The following is a 12048-nucleotide window of genomic DNA, read 5'->3' on the forward strand; positions in this document are numbered from 1 at the left end:
TGTTTAACATTTCTCAGTAAGTATTTTACCATTTCTGTAAAATTGCTGGAATCAATTAGAATTTCCCTTTTCCAGATCTACTATGCTTGCTTTGTTTTATATCACAAACTTGAGAGTGAGAGGCCAGAAATTTATGGCAATGAGAGAGACTTCATTTTCTTTAAACTGTCCTGACATACAGTATAATGATTTTCTACAAACGTTCCAGATTATTTTCTTACCATAAAAAAAATCAATACCAATTATAGAGATTGATTGTAGTACTAACATCAAAGCTAACACGATGTATTACGCAGTCTGAAAACAGAGAAGTAGCTCCATTGCATTTTGAAGTAATATGTGGTACTTTTACTTTTTATTTGATATGATTTTGTAACAGAAGTAGATTGCAAAGGCTGATCAAAGGCTGGGGTTTAAATCAAAATAGTGATGTCTATATATATATAGTAATACTGTATATATTTAAGTTCCCACTGCATACTGACACTCCTGATCAAAAGGACTCAGAGAATAGAAAATAAAGTTAAAGGATTTAGCAATATAATGTCTTACTATGGGAAAAATGCCTTCAAAATAGTGTCAGCTGCTGTAGACCAGAAACGTACACATTCTCTTATCATTACGACTACCATATCCAAAGGTATTGCATTTTTAAGTATGTTTTTTTATGTATTGTAAATGTACAATATGAACCACACAGATCTAGGAAAAGAAAGAGCACAAGGCTATTGTGTAAAACCACTTAAACACCAGATGAAGAAAGATGAGTCCTGAATGTATACAAAACACTTTTTTTCCTATTATCAAAATAAGCTTCTCATATCAGATGAATCCAATATATCAAGTAGTGAGTGTATTTCAGTCAAGCACAGCACAAATGTCTCAATATGTATGCATGTATTTTTATAATATACTGCATGTAATAGGGTGTTTCTATAAATAAGTTAGCATTTATTCATACATACTGAATAAATGCTAACTTATTTACAGAAACACCCTATTACATGCAGTATATTGTAGAAATACATGCATACACTTACTGTATAAGCAATAATAAAGCCATAATACACATTAGTTTTCCACAGTCAAATGTTGCGCTGTGACACCAAAGCATTGTACCCAGTGTAATGAAAATCCCAAATATACATCTGAGGTTTCAGGAAATATATACTGCATACTGCTTTTTGCTGTCAGTTTTAAACTGCATGTTGTACACGTGGTTCTATAAGGGACTAAAGAGAAAAAAACAACACTGGGTGGCCAGATCAGGGCAGTGAGATGGTTGATTCAATGTCCAGTGCACCCATGCTTCATGTGCTATAACAGTGTGCTGAAGGAACAGGCAATGGGTCCAATGCAGCAGAAAGATCCCCATGCAGGATGAACATGATCATTGGGGAGATGCGCAAGTATGCAGCAGATCAGTACTTTGCAGCACCACAGCTGCCAATGGATTACATTGTGCATGGTATCATGGGAAATGTTGAATTCCTTAGCTCTTGATAGCAATTTTCATTTACCTCTTGTTTCCAATTAATATCTTCAATGGAGCAAATACATGTCAATTGCATAGTTGGACACCATGTTGCTGCTCATCAAAAATGACTGTCCTGATGTAATTAGTTTTCAACTGCGAGAGGCCTTGTTATCTCATGTAAGGAAATGCTCCTACATGTATATGCGTTTTCACTTCTTTAGGTAACCCAAAAGATAAGAAAATGAGCAATACATATAGAAAATATGAGTAACAAAGAAAAAAAGTAAAGCTGGTTATCAAATAACAATGAGATATTCTGTAAACTTGCTTTACAATCAGAAGTGAATAATGCCCTGGCAAACTAAAATGTTAATGGTGAAAAGAGAGGAATATTTTTATCAACATTGTTTTAATATAAGAACCCAGTGCTCCACAAATGTTCATAATGGCCTGTGATCTGTTATCTTTATAAAACATTACATTGCCTGTGACCTGAAATTAATCTACCTGTCATCAGTAGTGCTCTTTCTTGAGCCTAGTGCAGCACCAGCACAGAGATCCCACTGTGCTTCCCTGTTAGCCTGTAAATCAAGTCATAAAGGCAGAACTTTAATCTATACCTTGAAAGCAGAGCCCCTGTGTTTCTGTGTAACAAACCAGCTCTGTTATTTTTACAAAAAACATACATCAAATCCTAAATTTGTTGTGGCAAGTTTTTAAGAATCCTTGTGCAGGTCTCCAAGAGAGGACGAAGGTTTACGAGTCTGAGAGGGGTGAGGCAGCAGAGAAGCCAGTAGTTCCAAGTGAGGCCAAATCTGGATAGAGATAGGGAGAGTATCAAGCCAAACAAATCCGAGAGGGGCGAGACGAAAGATTTGTCAAGAGGTCCAAGGCTAGAAGAGCCTTCGTAATGGAGGTCCGGGAGAGAGAGATTGGATATCAAGGGTTGAGGATGATCCAAGCTCCCATTCCTAATTAGATTCCTAATACCAAGCGATGATTCGGAGTGAATGGAGGGTTTAAATAGTGAAGGAAGGGGTGCGGAATGGAAATTAAATAATGAGGGTTAATTGACGCCAGCTGCACCCCTAACACTTTTGTTATCATGAGTTACAATCTAGTATTTGGAGCTTCTATTACAACACATTCATCTTTAATGAGAAAGACGTTTATTCTTGCTAAAGGCAAGAATAATGCCTGTAGAAACTCAGATCCCATCCTTGAAGCTAAGGGAGCAAAGGAGGAACTGTACCCTGGACAGGATGCCGGCCACATTGCATACACACACCATGTAGACCATGCACCATAGCCTGCATGTCTTTGGAAGATGGGAGAAAGCAAGAGCACCCAGAGAAAACCCACACCATGCAAAGTCTATGAAGAAGGTACCCCAGACTAAACATGAGCCATGGGCTAGAGAACTATGAGCCAGTACAGTAGTACTAACCTCCACTTCACTCTGGTACTCAGAGGGTTGTTTCTTTAATTAGATACCGTAACAAGAAAAACACATTATTCAATATACAGTTTAAAACCCAGGAAAGACAAAATAAGCAGCACGTTCAATGTTTAACAATTGTTTTCAAAAATATTTACAAGAATCTAAAAGTAATAAAAACGTACGTTAAAGTCTTGACTTTAATGTAAAGATCTTTTTGTTTATGTCACATCGTATTCCATTTTACTTGTCCTGTCCTGTAGTTACTTGTAATATATATTTATCTTACTTATCTACATGCATATTTAATTATGCATACATACAGTCCAGTTTCTGAATGTTAGTAACACTGGATGTAACAAACTGTAATTTCTATAATATAAAAATAACAGTTAATAATATACTGCCATGTATTCAACCAGCATTTTCCGCTAATGCTGTACTGCCATAATTTAGAAGGCTATAATTGAACGTTAATAAAGAATTATTTATACATCTACAACGTTCGTAAATTAAATCACGTCAAAAATGCATTTGAACTTACATTTACATACTAATCATTATTTAAAACGTGTTTGTTGTAGCAAATTGTCGGAGAGCCTTTCATGAATACAGGTCACTGTAAAAGCATTGTGAATTTTTAGTAAATGATCATGTTTACTATTTATTTAATTTGGCTGCTTTCTTCAGTGTTGCAAAAAGTTACATATCCTTCCTAACACCATACACAAACGAGTCGGCAGAAAAAAACAGATGCTACGACTAATGCTTCGGAACGACCTAGGACTGAAAAGGTAATCCTGTAAACCCTGAGTCTTCCAGCCACTCCCATTGACTGGCTCGCTTCTCTCACTCGCTCGCTTTCGTGGAGTTGCTTCTGATGCTGCAGCTAGTCACTTTATCTCCAACAGCAGCAGACATGGCGACAGTGGTCCAACCGCTCACTTTGGACAGAGGTAAGCTTGGGACCAATTTATGCATATTGTTGCTGCTTCTGGATATTTATCTGAGACAAACTTCATGGAAAGGCAAGGGAAACAAATGATTTATCATATACCCAAATACCGTATATCGTTCGCTTTACCCCCCTCTACTTATGTTTTCACGAAGATTCTCAGTAAAATGTATCAAGTGGAAATGATGCGCTCTGTACGATTTAAATGCAACTGCATTTTAACGATGAGTAAAGAAAACTGAAGGCAGTTGGATCCCTTTCTCTGTACTCTCTAAAATGTACCAAATATTATATTATCCGAAGAAATAAAACATCAACTAATACTGCATTTTAATACGAGACATTTTTTTTGGTTGATAAATTATAGCAAATGCATTGATCGTAACGTAGCAGTCAAAGTCGCCATTTGAGACAAACTGCTGAAATAGTCGCGCTCGTTAATATAAAATGGGATAACTTTTATGTGGTTGTAGAATTGGTCGAAACACACGACAACTGTTGGATGAATTTCCTGAATTTACTCATGACATAAGGAAGCTCTTAGTCGCACGGCAGGCTCTTCACTTATCAAGATAAAACATGTCACTTGCCTACAAAGCACATGTGAAAGACTAGTATAGAATTCGACTGTGGGCATACTGTACATAAATACTATAATTAGAATCACGAAGATCTGCTTGTCCAGTCTTACACGGACAGCTCATTTAGATAACACCGCCAGCGTTTTTGTCATTTGACATTCTCTGTAGGAGCTATTGGCTGTCATACACGATTGCATTAAGCGCAACGTTATACAGTAGGTTAAACGATGGAGCCAGACGTATGACGGCATACAAATTATGAAGAAATGTAAATGCTTACGATATTCTCTCAATTTTCTAGGTAGTCATTAAAATGAATTATAATTTAGCTAATTTTGTTATAGTTCTTGCTGTTTAATGATACTGTATTTACGCATTATTTACCACAGCTTAGCTCTGATTTTTTTTAGTACTGTAGCTTGCTATAGTTACAGTTGCTGTTTACTGATATTAACTCATGTTTTATATTTCTGTACAAAATCACTGTCAAATAAAAATTCAATTCGCACAACTACACAGAAGCATGCCACATTGACACCAATTTGTAAAGAAGCTAACTGATGAGATAAAGTAAAGGAAAGTCTGTCAGTCATCATGTAGCTGAGTATTATAAAGAGCAAAAAGAGATACTGTACTTCAGTATTCCAGTCATGTTAAAGGAACCAGTGACTATGTACTGTATACTGTAATGATCATTGTCCTCTTGAGACAGGACATACAGCAACACAGCATCCTGGGTTCAAATGAACAAAATTACCATACAGGAAGGATGGGAACCCTGTGAGATTGTTTTGGATGCTCTTGTGTTCTCAAAACGTATTACTCCTACTTTGTTTCTGAGCAACAACGGTCCTGCATGTCATGTGTTTGTTAAACTGTGTATACTGAGGGATTTGGGGGTGGTCCCTCATCACTGATCTGAGTTATGAGCCCTTTAATCACCTCTTGTATTGGTCAATATAATAGAAAACCATTTTTGAACATAAATTCTGTCTCTTCTTCAAAGCTCTCAAATACACTTGTTAGCAGAAATACAACTGTTAATGATATACATTTTGAAAACATTGCTCTCATACTTAATAAAACAGGACTGCATGTCTAATAATAAACAGATCTGTGTCTCATTGAGTTATATAATATATGTTTTTGACCAGGTTTTATAAACATGCTGTATGACTGACATTTAATATGAGTGTCCATCTGTTACTATTGTAGCAAAATAAGCAGTAAAAAAACCCAGTTTCAGGAAGTAGTGTGTTTTTATTCATAAGTCAAACTCAGTAGTAATCTGGTCATTACACAGAGATATTAGGTTAGGTTACATGAGACAAATTAGAGAGTTTAATCAGAATATCACCTTCAGTATATAGTTTTCCAGCTATTGGTCTTGCTTAACTAACTTGTTAAGAGTTACATTAAGAAGCAACAACAGCACTAGGCCCACAGAGGGCATATGGTATGGTTAATTTAGGATTTGATAAAGTAACTCAAGAAAGATTAATTGTGTGAAATGTGTGTGCTTAATAGAAAACAGAGAGTAAAGATGAATGTAAAGTGGTGAATGCTGAAGCTGGGGTGACTTGGGATGATGAAATTCTGAATACTGTATTACTGTACATGCAGGAATAAAGACAGAAACTATACAGTATATACAACATAGAAAATACAGTAGAGCCTCGCCATTTGAATCCAACTTTCGTGATTTTGTAAATATGCTGATTTAAGATCTGATCTGGCCGTCTGGCCAGCAGAGTCTTGGATGAAAGAAGAGTGGAGCAGGATGAAACCAAGCCAAAGATCGTTAACTGCAAATTTCAAAAGAGAATAGGATAGCAAGATGAATCTATTGAGTGAGCCTCTCCCAGCCTCTGCTCAAGTACCCACTACCCAGCATCTGTGCCTCAGTGCCGTCTTGTTTTTTCTTATTGTAACGATCACTTCCGGTTCCGTGTCGGCAGCATGGGCAAAGACAGGCTGGAAGATAACTTTCCAGGCTCACTGACAGTTTTACTGCCCTTTTTATTGCAGTGGGGCAATGCAGTGAAGGCTTCCTCTGGCCACAGAGGGATTCATATTGTTTGTCTTAGCTGATATAAGTTTGTGATTACAGCTGTTTGTTTAAGTTGATTAATGTTATTGTGATTAACTTAAAGCAAATGCATGAATACTTTAATTATCATAAAAAGGAGGGTTACCTGTGTACATATGTACATTATACAATGGTATAATTGGTGTGTGGTGGAATGGGTTGTATGTGGATTTGGCTACTGTGATGGATCTGTTCACCACACTCTTGTGAATGCTGAGATCTTAGTGTAATAAGCTTGTTTCTAGATTATGTTTCTTTTACAAAATTAATAAAAAGCAAATACAATGTTAGGATATCGTATAAATGGTTTGCATTTTAAATCAAGAGATTTTAGGTTTAATTTTACCGTGCACTAATAAGGTTTTGTTTAGAATATCGTATACAGGTTTGGGCACCGTGTTATAGAAATGTTATTGTGGCACAGGAATCAGTCCAGAGAAGAGCAACCTGAAGCATCCTGGGTCTGTGTGCCACATTGACACACAGAACGAGCTTTCTAGTCTTGAACAGACAAGACTACAAGGGAACCTGATTAAAATGTTCAGACTCCTGAAAGACATTGACAAAGTCAGCCCAGTGAACTTCTTCAGAATGACCAATGAATCATGAAGAGGATACAAGTGGAAACTGTGGATGTACATTTAAAACCAAGAGCAGGAGGTAATTCTGTTGATTAGGAACCCTAGGTAGCAGGTCCACCACCCAAGACATCGTCAGCCTTCCTCCTGTCACTCTCTACCTGCAACTCTTGGTTTTCCAACTATGCAGATTGTATATTGTAGTGATTTACCTGGCCTGTGGTCAGATTATTTCTTGCGTGGTCTTCACTCCTCTGGTACACTGTAACCCATAGTTCCCCATACTCTAGACAGAGCTGTGATATCTTTGATAACTCTTTGATGTTCAGTGGTTACCAGGGGAACTTCAGTTCTCCATCACACTGAACGTATTTCTTCTTAACACAAATTCCAGTTTCTCTCTTCATAATCCCTTCAGGGATTATTAATAACTGCATTTCCCCTTCTGGGGCAATTTCTCAGTTCTTGCACTGAGACAGGGTTTCCTTTCCCCAGGCGTCCTTCCAGAAGTTATTCCTTTCTCAGCTCCACATCCCAGGAGTGCTCCTTGTCTACCAACTCTCTTATAACCAGTGGATTTAGGCACCACGGGGTTCCTTAGCAACCCCCTCCCCACAAGGATTCCTTGCAACTGCCTCATTTCTAACCAGTAGATTTATGCCTTATACTGTAGATGCATTCTCCCTCCCCACGGCCAGCCATGGGGTCTACAAGCGTTGACGCCCAAACCAGCTCCAGGATTTGTGAGGCATTAAACCAAACGCTTCTGGGAGAGATAAAACTCTGCCCTGATCTGTAATCTTGCCACATTCTCATTTGTAACTTTAACTTGTAATATAACCGATTGTTTAACCTAATCCAGCCTCGCTGATCTTGTTTGACCAGGGAAAATTCTCGATAGCTAATCCCAGAGCCCCCTAAACAGCAGCAGTCAGGTTTGCTGATACTTTTCTCAAGACTTAGTTGAAGCAGTTTCCTTATTTGTCTAAACATGAAGGGATTTCTTCTACTTTACCTAGTGGTCACAGACACCACTCCCATCTCATAGTTTCTAGATTCTCATGTAATTTATAAATACCCCCTCTGCAACCTCCAGGAAGAATTGTAACTCTTAAACATGGAGTATACTGTACATTAGGCAGAGCAAACTGTAGTTCTCTCTAAATTCTTCCCTTTCTCATCCCGAACTGGCTCCTCATAGTGTGATCATATGGTGGTGGTTAAATGTAACCATAAGAACATATAACCATGTTTCTCCCTCACCCATATAATTCCCCCCTAGCAATGTCTAAAATCCCTGTCTCTTCAAAACCCAAGGAAAATACTGTATTTTCTGTACTCAGCTCCTGCTTTTCAATTTTAGACAATTTTAGAACACTGCAGCCACATCTCCCTGTGATACTAACAATTTAACATGCAGGTTTACAATGTAAAAAATGTGAAGATAGACTTGAAGCATAAAATAATGGGTATAGACCATCATGATTTGCTGTGCTACTGATATATTGTGCAAGCTGCCAGTGTAGATTGCAGCATTAAAAACTATTGGGGGCATAAGAGCAGCACAGACAAGCATTTAGAAAAACACTAGTGTAGATTAATTGTGAATTTGCAAATGTGTGAAATCAAACCAGAAACAACTAACGTCCTGAGCTGCAGGCAGGTGTGCGTCGTCCTACTGATGTGGTTGCAACTAATGATATATAATGATAGAAAATGTTCATGCTAAGCCTGTGTAAAATGAGCTGGATGCACCAGACAATTCATCACATGAAGAGGATGTGAATCTGGGTAGTGAAACTCAGGTGCTTCCAGTCATTTGGACCATGAAAACTTCCATCAAACACAAACACCTACGACTAATCATGAAGAAAAGGAATCTACTGTAGCAGCACATATTAAAAGGTTAAAGACTGGTTAAAGAGTGGGTAACATGCACTGTGACCTCCTCAGCTCCATTACTGGTAATGAGTTCTTTATCCTCTGGCAAAGCTCTGGTAAAAAAAAAAAATCTTCACAGACAAATATTTATTAAGAATTCACAATCTATATAACACAGAACATTAAACATTATTCTATATATAAAACCATGCACCCCAGAGACCTGCTGTATGTTCTACAGACCCAGAATTCATGAATGCTAGCCCTGTAAGTTGAAATCCTATGCAGCTCCTTGACAGGCCAACAAGAGAGCTAAAACCTGCATTCTAAATGTGACCTAGCACTGCATTTCACTTCCTACAACATGGATGTGAATGGGAATCTACCTATATATTCTAAAAAACTATCACTAAACTAACCAACAAACATTAAAGAAATTCAAAATTTCCAACAATAAATAGGACAGGCTCTCTATAAAAAAATTAAATATGAACTGGTCAGAACAAGGTCCTCTTGCATGGCACAAACCTAGAGGAAGAAGAGGGTGCTGATGTCCCTGCTCTATTTCTACAGTATCTCTTTCATTTCCTTCTCCCCTTTTCACTCTCTGTACCTATGTTTTTATCCTATGTTCTTGTCTGTTGAAGCCTCTAATGATTTACCATGAATTTTAAATTAACCCCACCATAAACTCCCTTTTGATCATGTCATGCAGCTGGGCAAACGCTTCAGAAGAAACTCATTGTTATTAAATTGTGTGATGCTTTCAGCTGTACTAGTAAATGATTTTATGAAATCAATAAAAAAGATGAGACTTCATCCTTAAAACATATTTTCATCCGTGTGGTGACCCTGATCTTTACATGTAATGATTATACAGTACCTCTGCTCTACCCCTGCCATATGGGTGGACGTAGCACCATTCCCTAGACAGAAGTGAATTGCCCCTTGACAAAAGCTGAAGTCTTCTTGTTTTTCTTGTGCAGAGGCTTGCATAGGTTTTAATGGAGATTACTTCACTTCTGTAGCATGTTCAAAGTACTGAGTACTGTTACTTATCCAGTATAGTATAATGTGATATCATGCAATCTGTAGAGCAGAAATTCTAGAGTTTCTAAATAGCAGGTATGATAGTATGTCTTTGGTATTTGAAATGGCTAATTAATAATGTTTTACTTTTTTAGCATGTTATTGAAAATTATTGGTTTGAAAATGTGTTAAAAGTGTGCTACATTGATACCTGTACATTATACACATGTCATGGTTAAGTGTGTCCAGTACCTCTGTTTACTGTTTAGATGACATTACCAGCTATGCACTGTGCATTCCCAACCCATGGGAATTCCAGCTTTACCGGCATTCTCCCTATCCAGTTTCCCTTCTGTAATAACCCACACCTAGAGACCATAAACTGGCAAACCCTTTTAACCAAATAAGTTGAGGTTAAACCATCTGCAGTCCTGCACTACTTCCCAAATAACAAATCGTAACTAGACGTTTGAGCTAACCATGATCTAATAGCCCTAACCAAGAGCCTCTTCTAACTTTAAAAAAAATACAATATTGATCCTCTAAATCATAACACTCTCCAGACGTCTTAAACAACCACAATCCCTCAGAGAAACAGGTGCTCCGCCACACTACCAAAAACACTAGACTGGCCAAAAGGCCCGCTTAGTTTTGCGGCCTTTCTTATGTTCTCTTGTTATTCACTATGTAGTTGCATATACATATTGCATCATCAAAGTGTATAGTATGTCAATATTTTAAAAACTTTGCAATGATTACCTGTCCTATAATGTATGTATGAAATGTTCTATGTGTTTATGATGTTGAACAAGATTTGCTTCCCAGTGGAGTAACATTTACATTTAAAATATTTTTAAAAGGAAAACAGGTATTCAAAATAATTAAGGCATCAAAAATACATAAGTACTGTATATACTGTAAGTATACAGTGTTAGAATGTTCCTTGTTTGTTGTAGGAGAGATCATCCTGGACAACAACATTTTCCATACTGCTAATTTCTCCACATTTCTGATCAATTCACCGTAATATAATCCAATTTTTTTTTTATTAAACTGGAAACACAATGTTTCCAAAAATACTAAAACACTCATAGGATTACCCTGTATATCTCTTTTGTTTGTGGCCATATGTTCATTAATTTCCCCTGGGAAGTAGTAATATACTGTGGTGTGAGGACATAGCACAGTCTCATAAGGCAGAATTAACCCATTTGTCACCCTTTTTATTGTCTGAACTTTTTAGTGCTTCAGACCACTAGTATTAAGTCTGTTTCTCACAAATAATACTTGCAAAATATTGGATTTTGTGTAAAAGAGACAGGTATAAAAACTGTCATTCTTTGAATTCATAGCTAGATTAATATCCGATTAAAGTTTAACATAATATACTGTACTGTACAGACCATGCAGATTTCATTAATGTTTTATGTACCTTCTTTACTTCAGATGTAAGCACATGAGATAATTTGTTGTTTCCACTGGACAGTACAACTTCAAAAGAACAAACATTTTTCTTTCCAACGTTCCCTACTGACTTTAATTGCTTCAGTTAAACACTTGAACTTGTTAACATTTATCACTAAATTACTCAGATTGTATTTCTGGATCCATTGGCGTATAAATTGATGTTCCTTTACTTTTTAGTCTTCTTAATTTTAAATTATATGTTATATGTTATACTTCACAGATAGTCAGTGTTTTGACTTATACTACAGGTATCTGTAAAGGATATGTGCATTTCCATACTGCAAACACGAGAGCTGCAGTCTCAGTGTTTGAAACTGTAACTTTTTCTCCATTAGTAATTTTAGTATTACATTAGTTAACTTCTCCATTAGTAATGTATTGTACACTTTCATAGGCTATTCTCACCATCTCACCAAAAACAGTGCAAATCAGTGAAAACTGTGTCACACATTGGCCACCCCCAACCATGTCCAAAAGTGTCCTAGTCATCTTGCTATGACTCGCTTTTGCAAGTTCTATGCTATGACTAAACTTCAGTAATTTGTGATTTACA

At 37.0% G+C, this 12048-nt stretch overlaps 1 protein-coding gene across 2 annotated transcripts in view; it reads left to right on the forward strand.

Annotated features, from left to right (window-relative positions):
* The first annotated feature begins 3751 nt into the window (after nt 1–3751).
* The window catches only part of lin7a (lin-7 homolog A (C. elegans)), a 62995-nt gene continuing 54698 nt past the window's right edge, over nt 3752–12048 (forward strand). Inside the window, exon 1 of one of the 2 annotated variants that reach the window (XM_015352916.2) lies at nt 3752–3871. In XM_015352916.2, coding sequence (XP_015208402.2) covers nt 3796–3871 — 76 coding nt within the window. In that variant the 5' untranslated portion in view covers nt 3752–3795. The remainder of the gene's footprint in view (nt 3872–12048) is intronic. The other variant, XM_015352917.2, reaches the window with a different exon arrangement.

Source organism: Lepisosteus oculatus, chromosome 7 (genome assembly GCF_040954835.1).
Source record: "Lepisosteus oculatus isolate fLepOcu1 chromosome 7, fLepOcu1.hap2, whole genome shotgun sequence".
NCBI classification, from domain to species: Eukaryota; Metazoa; Chordata; class Actinopteri; order Semionotiformes; family Lepisosteidae; genus Lepisosteus; species Lepisosteus oculatus.